Source organism: Zootoca vivipara, chromosome 12 (assembly GCF_965207765.1).
Source record: "Zootoca vivipara chromosome 12, rZooViv2.hap1.1, whole genome shotgun sequence".
Lineage (NCBI taxonomy): Eukaryota > Metazoa > Chordata > Lepidosauria > Squamata > Lacertidae > Zootoca > Zootoca vivipara.
Window position 1 is genome coordinate 37,168,365 of NC_142595.1, and position 25,477 is coordinate 37,193,841.

General features: G+C 48.5%; 1 protein-coding gene across 2 annotated transcripts in view; it reads left to right on the forward strand.

Annotated features, from left to right (window-relative positions):
- The first annotated feature begins 9,862 nt into the window (after positions 1-9,862).
- Positions 9,863-25,477, forward strand: part of MAMSTR (MEF2 activating motif and SAP domain containing transcriptional regulator) — a 35,712-nt gene continuing 20,097 nt past the window's right edge. For both annotated transcript variants that reach the window (XM_035136348.3, XM_035136349.3), the window contains exons 1-2: positions 9,863-10,185; positions 11,279-11,364. In XM_035136348.3, coding sequence (XP_034992239.3) covers positions 11,310-11,364 — 55 coding nt within the window. In that variant the 5' untranslated portion in view covers positions 9,863-10,185; positions 11,279-11,309. The remainder of the gene's footprint in view (positions 10,186-11,278; positions 11,365-25,477) is intronic.

Here is a 25,477-nt window from a genome sequence, read left to right on the forward strand (position 1 = left end):
GCACTTTTTTTCCTTGGTGTGTGTGTGCGCGCGCGCGTACGCATGCACACACACATGACCTTTCGCTCCAACTCCAAAGCTGGTTGGGCTCCAGAGGAAGGTGGGCCGAAGGGTGGTGCCAAGGGGCAGGGCCCAAAGTAGGGGGGCAGGACAGGGAGCATGTCTGACTTTAAATACCCTGGTCAGAACCTGATCCGCCGCGTCAGTGAAATCCAGCGCGGGCCCCTGACGGCTGGCAACAGGTGACACCTGTTGTGTGAAGAAACGCTCTCTGTGGCCCGACAGCAGCCGCAGGGAAAGGGCAAAGGGGACCCAGTGAGCGCCCACCTCAGTCACTCTGGGTCTTTTGCAGTGCTGGGCTCAATGATGAGAGGACCCCTGTTTTGATCGCCAGTCTCGGCTCAGTTTGCATTTAGGGCTACCTGGAGCAATTGCACAGGATGGTCATTTCTGTTTCCAGCAAGGAAGCTCCCTGTCCTATAAACAAAACCAGGGGCTTATTTTCAGAGCCAGCAGGGCTCAGGTCTGGAATCCTCTGGAGAAACTTTAAAAAGAGAAAAGTGGGACCTCACAAAAAAAAAAAATCACTGTATCCGCACATGCACCAAGAGGAGGGTTTCTGTCTAGCCTTCCTGCAGAAGCTGCTAGGGTCTCAAGCAAGACAATTCACCCACCTCCCTCCTTGCTTGGTTTTCAGCTTCTCTTTTCCAACTGTCACTCTTATTTCTCGGGACCCCTGTTTCAGCTCCATTTAACTTTGCCTGGGAACACTGAGTTTGCTGTTGGAGGAAGTGATGGCCTCTGTGCATGTGCAAAGTATACGCCCCTCACTGTAGTGCAGATGGCTTATGCAGCCATCATAGAACTATCAAGGTAATGTTGGCTCAGCAAGCCCTCCCAAGCTGCCAAGGGATAGCTGTTTACCAAGCTGCTGGCAAACTATGGGGATTGCCCCACGAATGCACAAATGTTGTAGATGTTTCATGCTGCTTTGATGCTCATGGATCAAAAGTCCCTCTCTACTGTACTCACATCACTACAAATGCGCACCAACAGTTGGTCTCGTGCTTAGAGTGTGGAACTTGTGCTAGGGAGATCTGAATCCAAATTCATCTCAGGACGACACCTCACCATCTTTCAGGATAACCTGCCTCTCATGGTTGTGGGAAGCATGAAATAGGGGAGACAACCATGCATGCTGCCTTTTGCACCTGGGAGGGGAGAAAGGATATAAATGCAATGAATAAACAAACAAACAAAACTGCTTTTATTCTCCTCCCCACCTTGCCCCCAGGTGCCTTTCCGGTGTTGAGCACACAACTGCTATAATTAAAAGGTTACGCCGCACACTGCCAAATTATCTGTCAGCAAAAAAGCCATGCATACATCTAAAGCACATTTAAAGCAAAGGGCTCCCCACCCTGAAATAATCATGGGAACCATAGCTGACCCCCCCACAAAGCTACAATTCCCAGCACAGGGAAAGAACCACAGTGGCCATTATTCTTTGGGGGAAGTCATGTATGGTGTGTATGGAAGCCAGGGCTGTCTTAAGCATATGCGGTGCTGGGGTGCAAAGATCTGCCCGGCACCTGCCCCCCCCCGGTTGCCCAGTCCCAGGTGCACAGGAGGGTGGAGCTGGCCAGCCACCTCAGCGTCTCGCTGGCTCAGTCGCCCCCGAACTCGCAGCGCAGCGCAGCAGAAGAGCCCGCCGCAGCACTCCAACCAACGGGCGGGCTCTTCCCTGGGCTCAACTCTCAGGTCCTGGACTCTCGCCCTGGCGCCCCTGAGAGCCCAGCGCCTGGGTGCCCCACACCCCTAGCGCCTATGGGTAAGACAGCTCTGATGGAAGCCATCCAAATTTCTAGTATTTCAGATTATTCTGACTTGGTATCCCCGGCAAACGTTTTTCTAAAATCCCCACGCTTGTGCTAAGGGATACGTGGAGAAATCATAATGTTGTGTATTGAGTCAAAGGATTTTATATCTGTATTATTATTGTCTGTATTTGCATTAGGATAAAGTAACTGCCTTTTGGTCCCAGAGGGTACAGCTACTATTGGTTCATTTAAGCTGCCGTATTTGGATCCTCTGTCTTATTGGTTTCCTCCAAAAGGCAGCACTGTGATTGCGTGATATTGTTCCCTCCAAAATGTATCCCTTCCTAGCTAGTCCCCTGTCCCTATAAATGTAGCTTTCCTCTCCTCAGTCTTCAGTCTTGTTCACTTTAATAAAGAGCTGTTACTAGAGAACTGTCTCCAGCATGTTTTGTCAAGAGAGCTGAAATCACAAACCCCACGTCACAACAACTGGCGACGAGCATGGGATCCGGAATGCTGAGGAGCGGTTAAACACAACCCTGCCTCAGAGTCCGGATTGCAGCTGAGAACAAGACTCACTGGCCAGCTGAGAAGACGACCCTGCCCGCTAGGACAATGGAGAGTCCAAGGGTATTGGAGCCCTTCCAGCCATCAGAGCCCCACACATGGGAAGACTATGTCGAACGCTTCGAGTTCTTTGCAGTGGCTCAAGGGATCACCGATGCCAGCAAAAGAAGGGCCACATTCCTGAGCTACTGTGGGCCCGAGACCTTCAAGCTGGCCAAGGCATTACTTGCTCCAGCGAAGCTGAGTGAGACATCTCTCAAAGATATTCTTGCCTGCCTAACAAGCCACTTGGCGCCTACTGAGACCAAGATGGCCCGGCGGATGGAGTTCCATAAGAGGCAGCAGCATGCTGGGGAGTCTGTATCCGCATTTCTGGCTGAACTCCGGAAGCTCGCTCAGCACTGCGGCTTCCAAAATCTGGAAGAGACTCTCCTGGATCGGTTTATTGGTGGTCTGAGCAGCAAGAAAGCCAGAAGACGCATCGTGGCTAAAGAAGAGGTTACCCTTGCTTCAGCCTTGAAGGAGGCCACCGCCACGGAGAATTATGAAAGAGAGGAGCTTGATGCCAGTCGCAAGGCCACTAAGCCACAGATAGAAGTTGCGCATGCCATGGACGAGCTAGAGGCTACTCCAAGCCAGAGCCCAGTCCGTGGGGTTGAGTCGGTGCGTCAGGCCTGCACAGTGCACAGAGATCGCCGAGGCAGTTGCCCAGGTTGTGGCGGAAACCATGAAAGGAAGAGTTGTCGTTTCAGGGATGCTATCTGCCGGACGTGCGGAAAGACGGGTCACATCGCCAGGGTCTGTAGATCGGCGGCGTCGGGAGCGACAGGAGCACCTAGACTGGAGCATCGCAGACCGCCCACAGCAACTCGTTTTCTAAAGGACTGCCACTACGTAACGGAGATCAATGGGAGGGCCGTGCAGTTTCCAGCGCAAGGCAAGGCACACGTCAAGGTGAAGATTGAGGGTCAGCAGTGCGACATGGAGGTGGACTCCGGATCTGCATTCACCATCGTGTCAGACCAGACCGCGAAGACATTCTTCCCCAGGGGTAAGTTGCCCCCTCTGGAGCCCTTTCCGGCAACCTTGCAGTCGTACTCAGCAGGCCGCATCCATGTTATGGGAATGTGTGCCGTGAGAGTACAGTTCCGGGACAAACAGGCTGTACTCAAACTGGTGATTGCGAAGGGCAGTCGCCCCAGTCTCCTGGGCACTGACTGGTTCCCTGCCCTGGGACTGAGTATCTCAGGGCTTAATTCAATCCAAACCTGCCCTGAGATGAGCGAGGTATTATGCAAGGAATTTGCTGGTCTCTTTAATGGAAAACTGGGTTGTTATAAAGGGCCCCCAGTTGACTTCGAGTTGGACCCCGGGGTGGCTCCAATCCGACTCAAACCAAGGCGAGTGCCATTTGCACTGCAACCCAAGATCGAGGCAGAGCTGGATAAATTGGTCAAGCAGGGAGTTCTCTCACCCGTGGACTCTGCTAAGTGGGAGACTCCAATCGTCACGCCCCTTAAAGCAAATGGGGAAGTCAGGATATGTGCAGATTACAAATGTACTATCAATAAGGCACTCAGGGGAAACTCATACCCCATTCCAGTTGTATCACATCTGTTGGCTAAACTGGCTGGGGGCAAGGTGTTCGCCAAAATTGACCTGGCACAAGCTTACCAACAGCTGCCAGTAACCCCACAATCAGCGGAAGCACAGACTATTGTCACACATAAAGGGGCGTTCAGAGTTAACAGATTACAGTTCGGAGTTTGTGTGGCCCCAGGGATTTTTCAAGGGCTAATGGAACGCCTGTTAAGAGGTCTGCCGGGGGTCTTGCCATTTTTTGATGACGTTTTGATTGCTGGAAAAGACCCACAGGAACTGGTTGCGCGTGTCCGTGCAGTGTTGCTCAAGTTCAAGGAGGTGGGGTTGCAACTGAAAAAGGAAAAATGCAGTTTTGGGGTGCCAACGGTGGATTTCTTGGGGTTTAAAATTGATGCATCAGGCATCCACCCCACAGATGCTAAGATTAAGGCCATCATCGAGGCACCACGACCACAGAACAAGACGGAGTTGCAGTCATTCCTGGGACTTATTAACTTTTATCATTCGTTCTTACCCCAGAAAGCTTCGGTAGCTGAACCATTACATAGACTATTGCAGAAAAAGAATGTGTGGCGATGGGGGCGGGAGCAGCAGAAGGCTTTTGACTCCTTGCGAGGAATGCTGAGTAGCAGGAGCGTCCTTGCTCATTATGATGAGTCAAAGCCGCTGGTCCTGGCATGTGATGCCTCTCAATACGGTCTGGGGGCTGTGCTGAGTCATAGGGAACCGGATGGGTCGGAAAAGCCCATCTCTTTCTATTCCCGTACGTTGTCGCCCACGGAGCGCAACTATGCTCAAATTGATAAAGAGGCACTGGCTATTGTGTCCGGAATCAAAAGGTTCTATGATTATTTGTACGGTCGCCAATTCTCCATTGAAACGGACCACAAACCACTGTTAGGGTTGTTCAACCCAAACAAACAAACGCCACAAATTCTCTCCCCCAGAATGTTGCGTTGGTCAATATTCCTGAATGGGTTCCAGTACACCTTGACCCATGTGCCGGGGAAACAATTGTGCCATGCTGATGCGCTGAGTCGCTTGCCCCTTCCTGGCGGGAGCTATGAGGATCCTGCTCCGGCGGAGCACATTATGATGCTAGAAACACTTCTGGGGGCTCCTGTAACAGCTACGGATATAGCTGAGAAAACGAGGAAAGATGCTGTTCTCTCCCGTGTGCTCACTTGGGTGGGGAGGGGGTGGCCAGGTGGTCCGCATGAAGAAAAATTCAGGCCTTATGCGACAAGGCAGCACGAATTGTCCATGCATAAGGGTTGTCTCCTATGGGGAGATAGGGTGATCATCCCAGCACCACTGAGAAACAGGGTTCTTGAGACGCTTCACATGGGACACCCGGGAATGGTCAGGATGAAGTCGCTAGCCCGATGTTATGTGTGGTGGCCTGGAATGGACCAGAACATAGAACAATGGGTACGAACATGCAAGGCATGCCAAGAGGTGCGGCCGGAAGTGGCCAGAGCACCAGTCCACTGGTGGGAGCAGTCCAGGACTCCCTGGAGCCGGCTGCACATAGATTTTGCGGGGCCATTCCAAGGGAAGGTCTTTTTGGTTATCGTTGATGCATATTCCAAATGGTTAGAAGTGGCGATGGTCCCTAGCATGGCATCAGCTGCCGTAATCAAGGTGTTGAGGCAGCTGTTTGCTACCCACGGGTTACCTGAGACCATTGTATCAGATAATGGGGCAGCTTTTGTATCCCAAGAATTCAGGGCATTCTTGGCTGATAACTTCATAAGAGGGGTCACATCCGCGCCCTTTCACCCATCCTCCAATGGGCAGGCTGAGCGCATGGTAAGAACAGCCAAAGAATCCATTGCGCGCTTAATGGAGGGTAACTGGTCGGCTCGCATTGCGCGAATGTTATTTTTGCAGCATGCGACGCCGTGTACTGCGACGGGCAAGTCGCCAGCCGAGCTGCTCTTAGGTAGAAGACTGGTAACGGTGCTGGATTATGTCCACCCAGATAAAATGCCAAACCGTAATTCAAGAGCAACCCCCCAGGCTGAGACTGACACAACAAGGTATCTCGCCCCTGAAGATCTGGTCTGGGTGAGGAACTATTCACGAGGTCCGCGGTGGGTGGCTGGTGTGATCACCCGGGCTAGTGGACCTGTGTCCTATTATGTGACCTTAGAAAATGGGCAAGTTTGGAAGAGACATATAGATCAGCTGAGGCGCCGGGCGCTCAGCAGGGAGGAGTCAGATAATTCATCCCTGGCTAATGACGCACAGCTGCGAGACCAGAGTGAAAATGGTCCAGAGGTGCAGTCACCAGGGGCTTCAGCAAATGAACCAGGGTCTGCTAGTCCTCATGATGACGAGGTACAGGTCGGGGACCCTGAGATGTCTGGGACTCCCTCTGTTCCTGATGAAACCCCTATAGCAGCCCCTCCACCACAGGTAACACCCAATCCAGAACCTGCAACACCTGTTGTCAGGAGATCAGGTAGAAGTTGTAGGACCCCACAGTACCTGAGGGATTACGTCTGCTGTGCTCACTAGGGGGGGAGGGGTGTTGTGTATTGAGTCAAAGGATTTTATATCTGTATTATTATTGTCTGTATTTGCATTAGGATAAAGTAACTGCCTTTTGGTCCCAGAGGGTACAGCTACTATTGGTTCATTTAAGCTGCCGTATTTGGATCCTCTGTCTTATTGGTTTCCTCCAAAAGGCAGCACTGTGATTGCGTGATATTGTTCCCTCCAAAATGTATCCCTTCCTAGCTAGTCCCCTGTCCCTATAAATGTAGCTTTCCTCTCCTCAGTCTTCAGTCTTGTTCACTTTAATAAAGAGCTGTTACTAGAGAACTGTCTCCAGCATGTTTTGTCAAGAGAGCTGAAATCACAAACCCCACGTCACAACACATAATTCCTGGGTTCCCTAGGAAAATCATGAGCAAGCCACCTTCTCATTCCAGGTGGGGCCAAAGACAAAGATGAGATAGAGCAGGAGTCTGCAACCTGCGGCTCCGGAGCCGCATGTGGCTCTTTTACACCTTTGCTGCAGCTCCGGAGCGGATACGAGGGGAGGAGGCGTCTGAGCCATGCGGCGGCGCCCGCCACGCCCGCCAGACACTCGCGCGGTGCCCACCGCCGCTGGAGCACACAGCTGCGGCGGCGCGCTGTGCGCCTGCGCCCCGCACGGCGCCCGCCGGAGTCCACAACTCCGCTGTGCGCGTGCGCTGTGCAAAAAGGACGCAAGGTGACGTTAGCAGCCCGGGGAGCGTGGTCAGCCCCCTCCCTGCATCAGCCCCTCCCCGCCGCATTTCTGCAGCCAATAGGCTCACGGGGGGCGGGGGTGGAGTTATTTATTTTTTAAAACGGGTGCGCTTCTTCCTGCCCAGCAGCAGAAAAGGCTTGCGGGCTCGGAGCGCGTGTTTGCTGCTGCTGCTCCTGCCTGCGGCCTGCCTGTGGCCTCCTGCCGGCCTGGTCAGGAGATTGAGGTAGATGTATTAATCAATGGGTTGATTCAATATGAGGAAATTTTATAAGTTCACTTGATGGGAGCAACACACATGAAACCATACAGGTGTCCTAATAAGGGAGTCAGAGTTTTGCCCATTCCCAGTAATCAAGGCAGCCCAAACTCAAAGTTATTTTTATAATGGCGAGGATGACATTGGGCCCTCATTATTAATTATTATTTACATCAGGCACTGATTAATTTTCTATGGCATTTTGGGGCATTGATTATTGGGCATAGCAAATTTTGCTATGGGGCCCTTTGATTTCTAATTACGTCCCTGTTTTGCGGCTCCCAGTTTATTTTTTTCCTTCGGAAACGGGTCCAAGTGGCTCTTTTTGTCTTAAAGGTTGCAGACCCCTGAGATAGAGCAAGCTTTCTACAACAGGGACGATTCCCCCTTAAAAAGTCAGAGGTTTCTATGCACCCACCCACATACTGCTCCTTCATCTGGGCAAGCAACATGCATTATGGCTGTGTACACACTATTACCTTGAAAGCACATTCAACGCACATCACCTTTCACAAAGAATTCTGGACACTGTACTGTAGTGTGTTAAGGGTTGCTGGGAATTAACTCTGCAAGGGATAAAACTACAGTACCCAGCTTTTTTTTGTGTGGGGTGAAATGTTCCAGGACACATTGCAGCCAGGCGAAAGCAGCTATGGAGGATGCATTGGAGGGGCAGTGACGGGTTGAGACCAAGGGAGTGGATATGGTCTAGGGGGGAAAGTCCCATGGACCAGACAGAGAGGCCCAGAGAGCTATGCACCCCCACCCAGGGCCTGAGGATTCCAACCTCAGCAGCAGATGTGTTTCCTGGGAACTCCTGAGTTTCTTGGAAAAGACATAGTGACTGTGAGATGACACCCAGGGGTGTTGTGTGGAAAGAACTCCTGAGTTCCTTGAGAAGAACATCTGCTACATAGTAATAATAAGGTAGGTAGCCGTGTTGGTCTGGGTCGAAGTAAAATAAAAAAAATTCCTTCAGTAGCACCTTAAAGACCAACTAAGTTTTTATTTTGGTATGAGCTTTCGTGTGCATGCACACTTCTTCAGATACAGTGAAATAGAAGTCCCCAGGCACTTATGTAGAGAAGGGGTGGGGAGGGGGTGGGGATGGGGAGGGGAGGGGGGATCACTCAGAAGGGTGGTGGAAGTGGGTGATTGACTGACTGATAGCTGTTGATGACCGAAAACGACTGCAAATGGTTTTGCATGAAAAAGCAAGGGTTGAGATGGCTGAAGATCGCTTATCATGTATAATGAGCTAAGAATCCGATATCTCTGTTCAAACCAGGTCCCTCCATGGTTTTGAGCTTGGTGATAAGTTGTAATTCAGCAACTTCTCTTTCCAGTCTATTTCTGAAATTCTTTTGTAGTAAGACAGCTACTTTGAGATCTTGTATAGAATGTCCTGGGAGATTGAAGTGTTCTCCTACTGGTTTTTCTGTCTTCTGGTTCCTGATGTCAGATTTATGTCCATTTATCCTTTGGCGTAGGGTTTGGCCTGTTTGTCCAATATAGAGAGCTGAAGGGCACTGTTGGCATTTGATGGCATACACAATGTTAGAAGATGAGCAATTAAATAGTCCTGAGATGGTATGTTGGATGTTGTTGGGGCCAGTAATGATGTTGTCCGGGTGTATGTGGCAGCATATTTGTAAATTTGTAAGTTGTAAGTTTTATGATTTGTGTGATTATGTGTATTGATTTGAAATTTAATAAAGATAATTTATAATAAAAAAGAGAGAGAAAGAGAAGAAATAGTGGGCGGGCAATGGTGCTTAGGGATGAGAGACAGTGAGGTGTAGTGGTTAGAGTGTCAGGCTGGGACCTGGGAGACCACGGCTCAAATCCCCACTCGGCCATGAAGTCCACCAGGTGCGGTGACCTTGGGCCAGTCACTGCCTCTCACCCTGAATCTACCTCACAGGGTTGTTTGTGTGGGGATCAAATGAAGGGGGCTGTATTCTACCTTGAAGTTGAGCTCCTTGGAATAAAAGGCGAGGTATAAATTGTATGCATAAACAAACAAAAAATAAATAAACAAATGGGGAGCGTGTGGCGGGACGGGGGCGCTAGGACACCTGGGTTCCTTGAAGAATCCGGGGAGGGGGGTGTCCACTACCAAGTACCAACCCTCGGTGCTCGCAAGGGATGCTGTCAGGACTCCTGGATGTCCCTAACAGCAAGATTTGCTGGGCAGCCTGGAGGATCTCCTGGCCAGCATAAGGAGGCGGGACGGTGGCGATCAGTGGGGAGCAAGGGGGCGGAGGACGAAGACGGGGAGGATGGCGGAGGGGGGGTGGTCCTTGCTGAGCCAGCAGCGCGTTCCCGGTGTCGGGTGTCGCGGCAGGTGGCACCCTCGGGGAGGGGGTGCATGGCAGAGGCACGGGGACATCCCAGCTGCCCTGGGACGGGGAGGGGGGCGCGGTGGCGTCCGACCCCCAGGCGGGGGGCAGAGCCGTCGGCCCAACCCTCTCCTCCGGAGGTCCGTGCGCCTGGCCGTCCCTCGCCGCTGCCATCCTTACCTAGGCAGCGAGGAAAAGAAGGACGCCACCCCCTCCCCCCAGGAAAGGCCGCCGGCAGACCCTCCAGGAGAAGCCGTCGGGGGCGGACGGTTCCCAGCGCCCCCCAAGCCAAGCAGAAGGAGGAAGAGGAGGAGGAGGAGGAGGAGGAGAAGGAAAAGGGTTGCACCGTCCATTCCGGTGAGTCGGGGCGCCTGGGTCTCCCTGGGCTTTGGGGAAGGGGCTGGCATTTGAAAAGGGCTGTAGCGGGGAGGCGGAAGGGACAGCCAGGACTCCTGGGTTCCTTGAGAGAGGCTTTAGGGCGATGGCACAGGCAGGGCACTCGCCTCCTGGGCTTTCTCCCCGAGGAGAAGATCGCGGGTGCATGCGGACAGCAGGTGATTAAAAAAACACAACAACAGTCAAATCATCTCTCTCGCTCTTCTTTCTTCCACACACGCCGCCAGCTGGGCTCCTGCCCCTTTAAACAGGGCAAAAACTCAACAGGTCAAGCCCCGTCTCCAACTGCATCTTTAGCGACGGAACTGCTCCACCTGCTGCTGCGTTTCTGCTACTTGCCTGCTCCTAAAATTTTGCTATTTTGTTTCACCCGCCCCTGCAAGGAACTCAGGAGGACCTGAATGCTCCTCCCTCCATTGCCCCTCCCTCGAATTTATATTTATTTATTTATATTTATATCCCACCTTCCCACTCCCCCGCCCCACCCCCAAGGTGCTCAATATATCACACTTATCTCTTCCAACAACCCTGTGAGATGGGCTAGGATGAGAGACAGTGACTGGGCCAAGGTCACCCAGTGAACCTCATGGCTGAGCAGACATTTGAACAATCCCGACTTCCCAAATCTTAGTCCAGTAGTTGCTAACCATTACACAGCATTGGCCTTACAACGACAACCCAGTGAGGTAGATTAGTTTATTAAGTGTTGCATTTTTAAGCCTACATTTTTTTCTGAGAATCTCAGGGTGGCATCCATGATCCCCCCCCCAAATTTTATCTGCAAAACAACCCTGTGAGGTAGGTGACAGGTGAGGCTGAAAGTTACTGCCCCAAGGTCACAATGAAAGAGTCATGGCTGTGTTGGGATTTGAACCCAGATGTCCCTCGTCTCCACTCTTGCTGATATCCAACTCTGTGTCCCAAGGCCCAGACACTCTGTTTAAAAGGTCTGTTGCTGGCTTCTCAAGATCCTAGTTGGAGATTAATTCATCATTTACTTATCTTCCCTCTTTTCCTCCCCCCCCCTTCTGAATATCCATGGGGCCTACCTCAGATTTGGGATTATACCTGCAAAGACTCCAAAGATGACACTCCTGGCTTCTGAACGATCCATGCTGATCCGAAGCAAATTCCGCTCCGGTAAGTAGGATCTGAGTGGGTCTTTAGTGTTTTTTTTACTGTTTTGTGCATGCATGTCCTTGGTGCTTTAAAATTTTTAAAATAGACTTTTTGCAGGGTGGTAATTGTGGCAGGCAAAGACAGAGGGACCTCAATGCCTACTGTTTCACCTTCCATTTTCTTTTTTAAAAAATCATTCTCCTCAGAACCTTCCTGAGATACCCTGCAATGTAAGGGAAAGGCTGTGGCTCAAGGAGTATATCATCTGCCTTGCATGCAGAAGGTCCCATGTTCAATTCCCAGCCCCTCCAGGTGCAGCTGCCTGAAACCCTGCAGAGCTCCTGCCAGTCAGAGCTGCCAGTGCTGAGCTAGGTGGACCAAAGTTCTGACTAAGCAGAAGGCACCTTCCTGTCCTCTTAAGAGAACAGCCCACGCTGCATTTTGTTGCTTGGAGTTATTAAAATAAATAAATCAAGGCAAGACACATTCTACAAGCAAGGTCATGCCAGTTCCCATGTGTGCGTAAATCATAGGTGTTCTGTGTAGTTTTACTGCTGCTTCTACATTTTCTGCTGCAGTTTTCAAGACAGTTTGATTATCATTTTATATTTTCTTTATCCTGTGAGCTGCTTTGGGGAGGGGGAATCAACGTAAGATATATACATAAGGAAATAAATGATGCAGATGGACAGAATTGGAAACAGATTTGCTTATTCTGAATAGTTTTCCAAGCTTCTGCTAGTTGCAGGAAAGGTTAATAAGCTAAGCAAAGTCTCTGATCTGCACAGGAGACCTTCCTGGTGGTGAATTGTGCCCCAATTTGAATGGCAATGCCCATCAACTTTGGGGAGGCTCAGCCCCCTCAAATATTTCATGGGGGAGAGGGGACAAAGGGATCTTGGCCACTATGAGTTGGCTCCTATGACTGATTGCATTTATATCCCGCCTTTTCTCCTCCTCCTCATTTAATCCCCACAACAACCCTGTGAGGTAGGTTAGGCTGACAGAGAGTGGCCCAAGGTCACCCAGGGAGCGTCAAAGCTGTGTGGGGATACAAATGCTAGTATATCACGTTCTAGTCCAACACTTAAACCACTGCACTGGCTCACCGCACTGCATTGTGTGAAGCAACAACATAGGCCCAGTTCCCCAAATCTTAACTTGGGCCAGGTTTTCGTGGTCAGGTCTTGCTCTAGGAGCAAGTAAAGAGGAGTTGTCTATAGGCATGTGCAGAGTGCTTTCCCATTGCCCCTTTGTAACAGCAGTTCACCACTCCACTAGTCAGGGGACTGAATTAAGGTCGGAGCGTGCCACTTTCCTCCAAAATAAGCCCTTCAGGGCCCCATCAGTGGGGATTTTAATGGAACACATCTCAGCCACGTTTCTGCAAGGCTGAAACCAACTCTGAAGTCAATGTGGTTGGTGATACTCTCAATCCCAACGTCACCACACAATGTGGGCCCTATACCAGAAGTTGCCAGCATGCCACCTTTGTATGCCAGTGTCTCTCCTGTGGCACCTGCGAAAGTTCCCAGTAAATGTCCCCTCAGAAATTCATAGCCCATGAGAGACTGTACGCTCTTCCTGTTTGCACCAGATTCTTATTTGTGAATACATCTTCAGGCTTTGAATGGTTGTTCATGTAGATTTGCGCACCGGCTGAGTGAGGGAAGGGAAGGTCTGGCATATACCATTTTCAAAAACCGCTGAGTGCCTCTGAAAATGTGCAGAGTTTAATTCTGAAAACTGGGCATTGCCTATCTATGTAGGCGGAGGTATCTAAGGCAGAACAGAGAGAGGACCAGCCCTGATTCTGAATATTTCTGGATTACCTTCAAATCTAAAGGTTTTTTTTTGTTTTTTGTTTTTAAGGAATACATTTAAGGTTTCCCCCTGCCCAGCCAATAAATGTGTCACTTTACCACTTGCTTGACCAGGCTGGGTAATGGGAAGCACAGTGCAGCAGAGAGCAACCCCTCACAGAGCTACAATTCCCAGGACCCATAACAAACTACATTTCCCAGGATTCTTTGAGGGAAACCATTTGCTTTAAATGTATGGTCTGTGACAGCCATATGAGTCCGTTGTAAGGACCAGGGTCATGCTCTTCCTCATGACCACTTGTCACTTTTCCATTCCGTTGATACCTCATAAGCTAACCCTGGCGTACAGCAGCCATTTTGTTCAGGCCCAGCCAGTCTTAAACAATCAGTCAACCTGCCTGTGGCATCTTAGGCATTCCTCGGTGGCAACTATGGTGTTTTTCTGAGCCTCGTGTGTTTCTGTCCTGTGACAAACCACCCTTTTCGTAATTTCTCCACACATAGTTCCCGCTTGTGCAGTGCTTATGGAAATACGAAAATCAGCATTGCTTTTAATTGGTAGGTTTGCTAAAGCTTTTGCAGGGACCATTTTTAATCAAGGAGCATTCAGGGGCACTTGTTTCCTTGTGTATTAGTGGCTGTGTTGGTTCTGGTGCTAGGGAATAATAACAATAATGAAAAATATGATCTCTCCTGCCGCTAAATAATATTTATTATTACTACTGCTACTATTATTATTACTACTACTACTGGCCCTTCACCAGCAGGTCCTAGGGTAGGCTACAACAATTTAGAATTAGAAACAGTTAAAAACAGAGTATAGTCGCAGGAACTTTTTAAAAAATTGTTTTTGTCAAAGATTCTCTTGAATTACAAAAGTACACACAGCCCCTCAGTTTTCCGTTCATAGAATCTTTTCTGCAGATGAGTTATATTCGATCTGAGACACTTAATATTATAGACAGTATAAGGTTGGGGAAGAAGAGAAGTAGGGAGAGAGAAGGCTGGGGTAGTAAACTTTCGTTCTTTTACGTAGTATATGTGCAGTGGCAGCTTTTGTTTCTTAACTTGTAAATTATTCTGCTTCTTCCGGTTTCTCAAAAAGGCTCCTGCAGTGAAGCACGGATGCAAAAATGTGTTTTACATTCAATCAGTGTACTGTATTGATTACAGGCAACAACCATTTTATGTGCGTCCATATATGTGCGTGGCTGCACACGCAAACATCACACTGAACCCGGAAGTGACTAGAAAAGGGGTGAAACTGGCCCTGAAACAACCCCCAGGATGCTTTAAGTACAGACTATGTGGAGAGTACGCAGGTTCTCATATTGAGGGCCTAGAACGGCTACAGTTCCCCAAAGCGGTGAAACCCTCAATGCCCCCATGTCTTGCCCCTCATGTTGAGTATTTGCATACCCTCCAACATTTCTCCAAAGAAAATAGGGACATCCTATTCCATAATATTGATAATAATAACATACAGTACTCTGGGCGGCAACATGTATAAAAACATAATAAAACTATATAGGGCTAGTCTTCTAAAAGTTGTAACATCTCCTTGGTCACATAACTCCATACCTTCCAACATTTCTCTGATGAAAATAGGAACATCCTAAGGAAAAGCGGGACCTGCAATCAAATCAAAAACTGGGACGGCTTCTGTAAATTTGGGGTGCCCCTGGAAAAGAGGGACACTTGGAGGGCCTGCAATTTGGTGGTGGGTTCCCCGCAAGCAGTCTTTGCAGCCAGCCTCCGGCCTGGGACTTTGGGACATCTTGTGTTTCCAGCCTTTTAAATAAATAGCGAGTGGCGTCACCCCAGCTGCTGCTGACAACGGGACAAATGCCCAGGCAGGAGAGAAGCGGGCACAGGAATAGAAACGCTTGCAGCAGTCCCACCCTCCAAAGGTATGACGTGCCTGCTGTTTGACGGCAGAGCAAGGGGAGGGTTCACCCGCTGAGCCATATCCCTTTTGTGCTCTTCCTTAGACAAGGTTATCCTTCTCAGCGATTTCCCTGTGCAGCAGCATTTGAATTTCTGTGGGCTTATACATGGTTTTTGTTTGTTTGTTTTAAAAGGGCCCTGAAAACTGCTTCTGTTCCAAGGTTGGGGAGGGCAAGACTAATTTAAGTTTCCAGTGAATTTGGACTTACTTTATAGTTGTGCCTCTGTGAGCTGGTGACCGCCCCCCCCCCGCCCCCGGGGACAATCTCCATACAGAGCTACAATTACCAGAGTAGTTTAACAGTCAATCCCTCTTCACAGGGAGCTTTGGGAACTGTAGATCTGTGAGGGAAATAGGGGCCTCCCAATAACTTATCAGCACCCATAACAAACTACAGCTCCCAGAATTCTTTGGGGGGGGGGAAACCATGATTGTTTAGGGTGATATGACGTGTGGTGTGAATGTGGTCCAGGTCTGGCTTACTTGATTCACTTTCCATTTCAAATTGCCATGGCTCCCCTCGCTTCCCAGGGAACAGTGGGAGCTGCAGTTTTCTAAATTTTGTTCGACACCCCAACTTCATGGCCCCCTTAAAGAATGAAAATGCTAAGGATTCTGGGTGGAGAAAGGGGCAGAATTATTACCAGTTAAATTAATTGACATTTGATGCATAGCACTGAAGCAGGGGTGGGGAAGCTTGGGTCTAGGGGCCAAATGTGGCCTTCCGGGCCTCTCACCTGGCCCTCAGGACTGTCTCCAGGCTACACCCGCTTTCCCCAGGCCGCACCCCTCACTGCCCTCGCTTTGCACCCTTCTCAAATGTTTTCCCCTGGTTGGAATGTGTCCTTGAACAATGCCCCTTGCTTGGCTGTATGGAGAGGGGTGTATGAATGCGTGCTGAAACCAGCCTACTGTACACAGGCAAAATTTGCATTTCTTTCTCCACCCACTTTTGCCCCTGGTCCTGCCCACCACTTTGCATGTGGCCCCTGGCAGGTTGCCCGAAAGCAAATGTGACCGTTGGACTGAAGAATATTCCCTGCACCTGCTTTAAAGGGTGTCAAGAAGCCTCCCAACTCTACCTGGTTCCCTATGATGTGGGGGACACCTACAGAGAATTCTCAACATCCTTGCAAAAATTATAATTCCCAGGTTCCCAACCACCCTCTGTTTGTGCAGGGTATGTGAGAGAGCATGCCAAATAGACCCGTTTGTCGTACAGTTATGCCTTCCATCTTTCCTTGGTGGGTGCCTTTTGATTCACTTCCTTGCAATTATTATTATTACCCTCATCAAACATTTAGATTCCAAACGATGACCGGAAAAATATTTTGGCCTGTGCCTTGTCAAACTGCCATGGTTAAGGATTTGCCCCATCGCTCATTCAATTGCCCTTTGTAAATGGACACTAAATAACAAATGGATAACCCAAATACGTACTGGAAAACATTAACTCTGTTATGCTAAGGGGCACATATCCACTGTTGGGAGTAAGAGAGACAGAGTTAACCAAGGAGGTTGCAGATTTGCTCTTGTCTTTGTCCAAATCAGAGCCTCCTAAATTAATACTATCTGGCTCTTCCTTGTTCGTTCCTCCTCAATGAATGTACAGAATCGCCTCGCCATTCCGTTCCATCTTGAGCATGTTGTTCCCACTGGGAACCAAACGGGTTCGTCATTGGATCACCCCATCACATTTTATTTCTGCCAAGGGGATGCACTTGATCCCTGGGAATCTATTCTGTACAGTGGGAAAGTCCACCTGTTGTCTTGCTTGGCAGACCAAATAGCTGGCCCTTCTACACTTGATATCATAGATGGCCTCGTATTGCAGCTCTTTTATACCAATCCCCTGTCATGTTTCTCCCATGGCATATGGGAACAAAGAAACAGTATGTGCATACATCGTTCCACAGTTCTTTTTGTACGAGTTAATGTTGTCATACTACATCAGCTAATGTTGTCAACCAACCATAGATATAACAGACTTCTACACCACGCTATATGGCATATATCCACAGGAGGTTTCAGTGGCGAGTTGTTAATTTCTCCTTTAGCTTTCATTTCGCCGTTCATTGACAAGTAATTACTATATGAATTTATTCCGTTAAGGCAGACCTTTCTTCTGATGCTTGGATTTGTCTCCCAAAGGGCTGGATTTTGTCATTTGTTGGTCGAACAAGATGTAATTCCCAGTTTTTCAATTTTTACTTTGTTTGTTTAAATGGAGGCTTCTGGGCAATACTTAATTTGCATCCATTTCATTTTTATATATTCATTTCCAGGCCAGTTTTGTGTGATCTCCCCCCACCCCCACCCCCAGTTTAATTTTCCATTCCATTTCCACAGTATAATTATCAAGTATCATGCAGCAGTCAGTAAAAGCTTGATGCATTTTGCTCCCAGTTTATTTTATTGAAAAGCAGTTCCAGAGAAAATTGTGTTGCCTTACCTTGCCTCACGCCTTTGCAAACCTGAATGCATCCTGGGTTGTTGAATAGGGTGATCTTGTGGGTAAATGCCAGGATCTGTCCAGGTCTTCTTAGGCCCCTATGCCTGGGCAGGACGTCTGGAACACCTTCAGCATACACCCGGGAATCATGGACTCATAACTGGGCTTTATGAGCACCAAATCAGCAGTAAACAGCAGAAGCATTTGTAGAGGTTTCAAAACATTCCTCATTTATTTCTATTAACTACTGCATATTTACAGATCTGGCTTTGTGAGTGTTACAGCCTCTCACTTAGCCATCTTGTCTACAGAAGATATTAAACTGCACACAGCACACGGCAGAGAGCAGAGTCAGGACTGAAAAACAACAAAGTAACAATTCCTAACTGTTCCCTCTCAACAGCAGATATCACCAGATTTTCAGAATGGGAGGGGTGAAAATGCTCACAACCTCCCCCTTTTCATTCTGACCATTATGAAAATCTAGCACAAAAGCAATTTCTTTACATATATACCAAGTTGTTCCTTATTAACAGCTTTAGTCAAAGCATCAGCAGGTATTTCTTTCCCTGGCATATATGAGACTTTTACAACTCCTTTCTGAATGCATTCTCTGGCACGGTGCAATTTGATTAGCAAATGTTTTGTTCTTTGCTTGCACCCTTCTGAATGGATTAGTTCTATGCAGGCTTTGTTGTCCTGATAAACTTGAATTGGACAACAAATTTTAACTCTCATATCCTCACATAGTTGCAATAACCACTCTACATTCATGAGGGAAAAATTTAAAGCGTTGAGTTCTGCTTCACATGAACTCATGCTTATTGTTGCCTGTTTCTTACAAGACCAATCAAATAGGCACTGATTGTACAAATAACACACACCTGAGGTGCTCTTGCCATCAGTTGTATCACTACCAAAACTGGCATCGGCATAGATCTCAAGACCTCCAGATTTTTGGCTAGTAAGCTTCAACCTGTAATGCATAGTGCCTTTTAAATACCTAACTATGCGTTTCAGTGCCTTCCAGTCTTGCACTGTAGGTTGATTTACATATCTGCTGAGCAAATTTACGCTAACAGCAATGTCTGGTCTTGTGCACCTTGCTATAAAACTAAGTTTACCCAACACACTTCTGAACAATGTAGTGTCAGGAAAAACATTAGCATTAGTATCATGTTGGTACCCTGTGACCATGGGGGTGTCTACAGAATTGGCATCTGTCAGATTTAATTTTTCAATCACATCATTGATCTTACGTGATTGATGCAGCAAAACATCACCTTGCTTATTTCTCTCTACTTCCAGTGAGAGATAATTGCTGACTTCCCCTAGGTCTTTCATATCAAAATGCTTTTGCAGTTTTGCAAGAGTGGTTTTGTAAATATTTGCATCCTTCCAGAAAAACAAAATATCATCCACAAAACAAATGCAGTACAATTTGTGCTGGTTAGATTCTTTAACAAAAACACAAGAATCAGCCTTTCCTTGCTGGAAACCTAAGGAAAACAGCACGTCTGTCAGCTTAGTGTGCCAGCATCGAGCGCTTTGTTTTAGACCATACAGGGATTTTTTTAATTTACACACCATTCCCTTTTTTATCTGCACTCCATCTGGCGGTGACATGTAAATACTCTCGTTGAGAATTCCGTACAAAAACGCAGTATTTACGTCATGATGAGATATGGTCATGCCCTCTTCTGCAGCAATTTTCATCAACAGCCTAACTGTCTCAAATTTGACTGTCGGTGAATATGTCTCATGATAGTCCTGATCAGGAACTTGAGAAAAACCACGTGCAACTAATCTGGCTTTATATCTGACCACTTTACCAGTCTGATCAGTCTTGGTTTTGTAAATCCACCTGCTGTCTACAAGTTTCATGCCTGGTTCTGCTGGAACCAATTCCCACGTGTCATTTTGCTTTAGGGAATTCAATTCAGCTTTCATGGCATTAAGCCAAGGTTCAGCATCTTTTTCAGGTAAATTTTGAACCTCTTTGTAGTTAGTTGGTTCAAAAACTGAGTTTGGGTTCCTAGTGGTAGCCATATCTGAAATAGCAGCTTTAGCAAATTCTTTAGAAAATCGTTTAGGTGCTTGTCCCTTGGTACCGTGTTTCCCCTTTTTTAAGACGTAGTCATAAAGTAAGCCATGGCAGGATTTTTAAAGATTTGCGAATATAAGACACACCCCGAAAATAAGACGTACCTCCATGCCGTGTGGAGCGAGACCGCCGAGCGCCCCAGCCAGCCAGTGGGACTCAGAACACCGGCTGCGGCAGCAGCAGGAGGCCTGCCAGCTCGGTGCCTGGAGCTGGCTGCTGCTGCAGCGGCAAGCGCGCAGAGCGCACGAGCCAGCGGTCTTGCCTCCGCAGTGCCAAGCGCTTGGAGCGCCTTGCCAAGCTGGCCGGAACAGCTGAGCCAGCGGCCTCCGCCTGGCCCGGCCGAGGAGGCCTGCCTTCCCGCCGCCCGGAACTGGCGGCTGCAGTGTGGAGCGCGCAGAGCGCTCTGCAGCGTCGAACGCTTGGAGCGCCCTGCCGGGCCGGGCGGAGTGCCTGAGCCAGCGGCCTCCGCCTGGCCCAGCCGAGGAGGCCTGCCTTCCCGCCGCCCGGAACTGGCGGCTGCAGTGTGGAGCGCGCAGAGCGCTCTGCAGCGTCGAGCGCTTGGAGCGCCCTGCCGGGCCGGGCGGAGTGCCTGAGCCAGCGGCCTCCGCCTGGCCCGGCCGAGGAGGCCTGCCTTCCCGCCGCCCGGAACTGGCAGCTGCAGCGTGGAGCGCGCCGAGCGCTCCGCAGCGCCAAGCGCTTGGAGCGCCCTGTCGGGCTGGGCGGAGCACCTGAGCCAGAGGCCTCCGCCTGGCCCACCGAGGAGGCCTGCCTCCCCGCCGCCTGGAACCGACTGCTGGAGCGCGGCGAGCGCTCAGGAGCACCCCGCAGCGCCGGCTGCTGGAGCGCGCGGAGACGGCGGCTGCCGCCAGCGCCTCTCTCTAGGAGGCTACGCGAAAACCTGACGGGCTGCTCTCTGCCCCCAACCCCGGGACTTAATTTACTGGTATAAGGCTCTTGAGCAGGAGACGAAAGGGCCGACCGGGTGTAAATAGTGGATCTGTGACCGCCCAGAAGATCAGCTGGAACGGAAGGCTTGGCTTGAGGATCGCGCGGAGGCAGGAGACGCCTCGCGCAAAACGCTCCCAGGCCAGCTGCCTTAACCTGCACTAGAGCTCCTTGAGGTCTTGTGAAGAAACGACCTTTTTGGGAGGATACAAGCGAAAGACACATTTCTTGCCCATGTCCACATTTTTTTAAAAATGAAATCTTTTATATATATATATATGATATATTTTTTCTAAAACAAGCCTGATTCTTTCATCTAGAAAAGGGGGATGGGAGTTGCAAGCCCCAGGTAAAAAAAGATGGCTGTTGCTGTTGTTATTTCTTGGCCCTATAGGTACCCATAACCTACCCCCTGCCAGCTCCCCAAAAATCCTATGCCTACCCCCGCCCCACCCCCAGCAACCAAGAAATAGACCCAGGCACTGCCCACAGCAGGGCAAATGCTTTGCACCAGAAACAGCTCTCCAGTTCAAAAGCAACCCAACCCAAGGCTATAATCCGAGTCTCCACCCACCCACCCCCAGCTTTTGGGGAACAGCAGCAGCAGTCCTGCACCCCCCTTCAATAAAAGGACTCTGCAATTACTGACATACTGTACTGTGTTTGCATTTCACATTAAAATACCCACACACACGCAAAACTGGCTTGCCCACAGAGCCTGGCTGCGGGCACATCTGCCGCAACATCTGGAAGAGATGGGGCTGGTGGAAGAAACCTGGCACCCTCCTCCAGCCCTAAACAGAAACAGGGAGACAGGCAAGGCAGGCAGCGCCGAGTGCTCACAGAGCCCAGTAGTGCTGCACACAGCGCCCAGCAGCGCCCCGAGTCAGCGGCGTGGCCCGGCCAAGGAGACCATAAGGTAATAAAAAGTACCGGTAATAAAAAAATAAGACACCCACTGAAAATAAGCCACCCTGTGTATTTTGATGAAAAAAAAGTTATAAGACGGTGTCTTAAAAAAGGGGAAACACGGTAGTTCTCTCAGATCTACGCAATACTCTGGGATCCTCTGGGTCTGGTTCCTCCTCCTTGGGAGAATGGTGACCTGTATCTGGCAAAGATTCTACCTCTAGATCAGTGTCAGACCCATCTGATATCTTAAGAGAGGTCTTTTCATTCTGATCATCTGTATCAGTGTCAGAATCTGTGCTACCATCAGCATCAGTTACAGGGTTTGCCTCTTTGTTAATTGGTTTCACCACCTCATCATCTGAAATGGGATGACATTGAAAAATGCCAACTTTGTCCCATTTTGGATTACAATCCATGCTTCTGGTCAGCCTAATTGTGTTTGTGTCTGTCATCAGCACACGATAGGAACCTTTTTCATAACCTAGAAAAATGCCATGTTGACCAGATTTGCTCAGTTTGTCACCTTGCAGAGTGTGCACCCAAACTTCAGAACCGAAAATTTTTAAATGTTTTACAAACGGTTTCCTTTTGAACAGCATTTCGTATGGGGTGCAATCAATGGCTGATTGATATCTGCGGTTGTAAATATAGGTGAAACACGATAGAGCTTCAGCCCAGAAGGGGTTGGGTAGGCCTGAATCATGCAACAGAGTTTTAATTCCTTGTTGCAAGGTCTGGTTTACTCTTTCACATAAACCATTCTGCCATGGAGATCTGGGCGTGGCAGTCATGTGCTCTATGCCCTGTTCAGCAGTAAAGTTTTCAAACTGTTCTGAACAAAATTCTCCACCCCTGTCAGTAAAAAGACAACGTACATGCTCATCGTGAACATTCCTGAGCCATGCACAAAATTTTTGAAACTTAGAGAAGGCTTCAGACTTCTTTTGTAACATATAGACCCAAACATATCTAGAATAGGCATCTATCAGAACCAAAAAATAACATGAGTTTCCTCTAGAGAGCGCTAGAGGTCCAACCAAGTCTGCATGCACAATCTCATAAGGTTTCTTAACCTCCCTCCCAGATTTTGTACCTTTGGGAGCTTGCTTAATTTTGTTCTCTGCACATGAGACACATTTCATATGATAAGGACACTTTTGAACTTTCATGCCCTCAACCATATTTTGCATTTTACCTACTGCCTGGAAATGCAAATGACCAAACAAACGATGATAATCATGAATACAATGGTTATGCAATTTCTCATTCTTATCTACTGATATATTACAGCATGCCTTTTCAGTTTCTTTAGTTGCTCCAGCAGCTGTACCTGTAACAAAAGGCAATACATATAAACCATCAACACACTTAGCATAAAGAATGAGTTTGTTATCTCGAAGAATTTCACACCGAGAGTTTGCAAACACCACTTTAAATCCTTGAGCGTCTAGCTGAGAAACACTCAAGAGATTATCCTGCAAATGAGGAGCATACATAACATTTTTAACTGTTGCATTAAGGCTCTGCAAAGAAACCGTTCCCTGAGCCAAACTTTTAATAGTCGTTCCATCCGCTTGATGAATTGCTCCTCCCTGTTTCTCAAGATGAAGAAAGATATTTTTATCATTGGCCACGTGCCTTGTCGCTCCTGAGTCGACAACAAAAACAGAACGTGTGAGTTGATTAGAACTGCGTGAGATCAAAGCCTTTGATGCAGCTGGCCCTTGGGGTTTTCGGCCTCCTCCCCCTTTGCCTTTGAAGTTGCCCTTCTTTTTTGAAGAGTTTTTACACTGATTTTTAAAATGGCCGACCTCTCCGCAAGAAAAACAGCGGCGCATTTTAAGAGCTTTTGCAACACTTTCACTTTCCCCTGTTGAAGGCTTGTAAGCATTTCCAACAGCCTTGTCCCTGCTTTCTCTAGCAGTCTGTCTGCGATCCCACTCATTCAAGAGCACGCTAGACACATAATCTTCTGTTAGACGGTCATTGGGCAAAGACGACAATTGAGCAGCTACAGCATCATAAGATTCATCCAAACTGTTTATGATAAGCATTGCAAAAACAGCTTCTGAAATATTTAAGTCTCGCTGGACAAGATCTTGTCTGAGACGTTTTAATTGGGCTAGATGGCTGGGCAAATCACCATCTTTCTGTAATTCCAGCCTACACAGCTTTTTAAAGAAAAGCACACTGGAGCCTGCATTTTGTCTTAGATGCATATCTCGAAGTTTATTCCAAACAGCCCGTGCAGTCTGCTGGTTCTCCAAATTGACCAACAACTGGTCCTGGACACTCAGAATAATTGTCCCCCTGGCTCTCATGTCTGCCTCGTGCCACGCTGGCCATCCATCATCATCCTCATTGGGGGGGTCATCTTCTATAGTATGGTAAAGCTTTTCCCTTTGTAAAAGTGCTTTCATTTTGACCTGCCACGTAGGATAGGTCTCTGGTGTAAGGAGAGGAAAAGATAGAGACATCTGGCCAGAATGTGCAGAAGCCATGCCTGTGTTTTGTTAACAGCAAGACACTTCCCTTCATGCACCCCAAATACTCTTGACTCTCTCAGCAACTTCTCTCCCCACTCAGCACAATTAACAGGCAAACTGGAAAAGCGTCTCTGCTGTCTTCTTGGCAGCCAGCAACATACCTTTTCTGTAAATCAAACAGCAGCTTGAAAAACAGCTTCAGCTCACAGCTCAACTCTGATGTGCAGCATCAGATGGAAATGGATCAGAAACATCCAATTATCCAACCATCAATAGCCATCTGCAACCATCAGCCTGCTACCAGCAACCATCCGCCTGCTACCATATGTGGGTAAATGCCAGGATCTGTCCAGGTCTTCTTAGGCCCCTATGCCTGGGCAGGACGTCTGGAACACCTTCAGCATACACCCGGGAATCATGGACTCATAACTGGGCTTTATGAGCACCAAATCAGCAGTAAACAGCAGAAGCATTTGTAGAGGTTTCAAAACATTCCTCATTTATTTCTATTAACTACTGCATATTTACAGATCTGGCTTTGTGAGTGTTACAGCCTCTCACTTAGCCATCTTGTCTACAGAAGATATTAAACTGCACACAGCACACGGCAGAGAGCAGAGTCAGGACTGAAAAACAACAAAGTAACAATTCCTAACTGTTCCCTCTCAACAGCAGATATCACCAGATTTTCAGAATGGGAGGGGTGAAAATGCTCACAGATCTCTCCAATCCCGTTTCCCTCGATTTCTTCAAGTCAAAATACATCTCGCCCACTCCACTCCAATCTCCTTCAATGCACTGTGAACAGTCTTGAGTTCCCCAGAATCAAATGTGGTGCCGCCTCCCTGCCTTCCTTCAGACCCCTCCTCAAAAGTGTGGGGTTTACTCCTGAACAAAGTCCACAGGCCTTTTACTTTTCTCCTTAGTCCCAACTGCAGCCAAGCTTTACACATAACTGCAACACTTGCATTTTTTCATCCCTGCCCTCATATCTCCCATTGTAAGTTTCTTGGGGCCAGCGATCTATCTGTTTTTACCTGTGTAATATCATGTGCACTGCGGTGCAGTATACATAAATATTGACTGTGTTAGCACCAGGATTTGGGGGGCTTTGGGCATGGCACCCTCACTGGTGGCCCCTAATCTGGAAGAGGTGGGAGATAAGAAAATTCTCTGGCTGCATCTGATTTTATTGAATATTCTCTAGAAAATGTAACAGTGTTAGGGCAGTGAGCATTCTGCTGCTCTTTGGGCCCCAGCAAATGCCCAGCCTTGCCACTCTCTGGAGCAAACCCTCAATAAGTAACAGTTGTCAAAGACAAAGCAAAGTAGCACCCAGTATTTCAGTTGGTTGCTGGGCTGAACATTGGAGACTCCAGAGCATCTTGATCCTTGCTGGTTTGTAAGTTTGAAATCGGAAAGACCTTAATTCTATGGTGTAATCTGTTTTAGTTATTTCTGCTT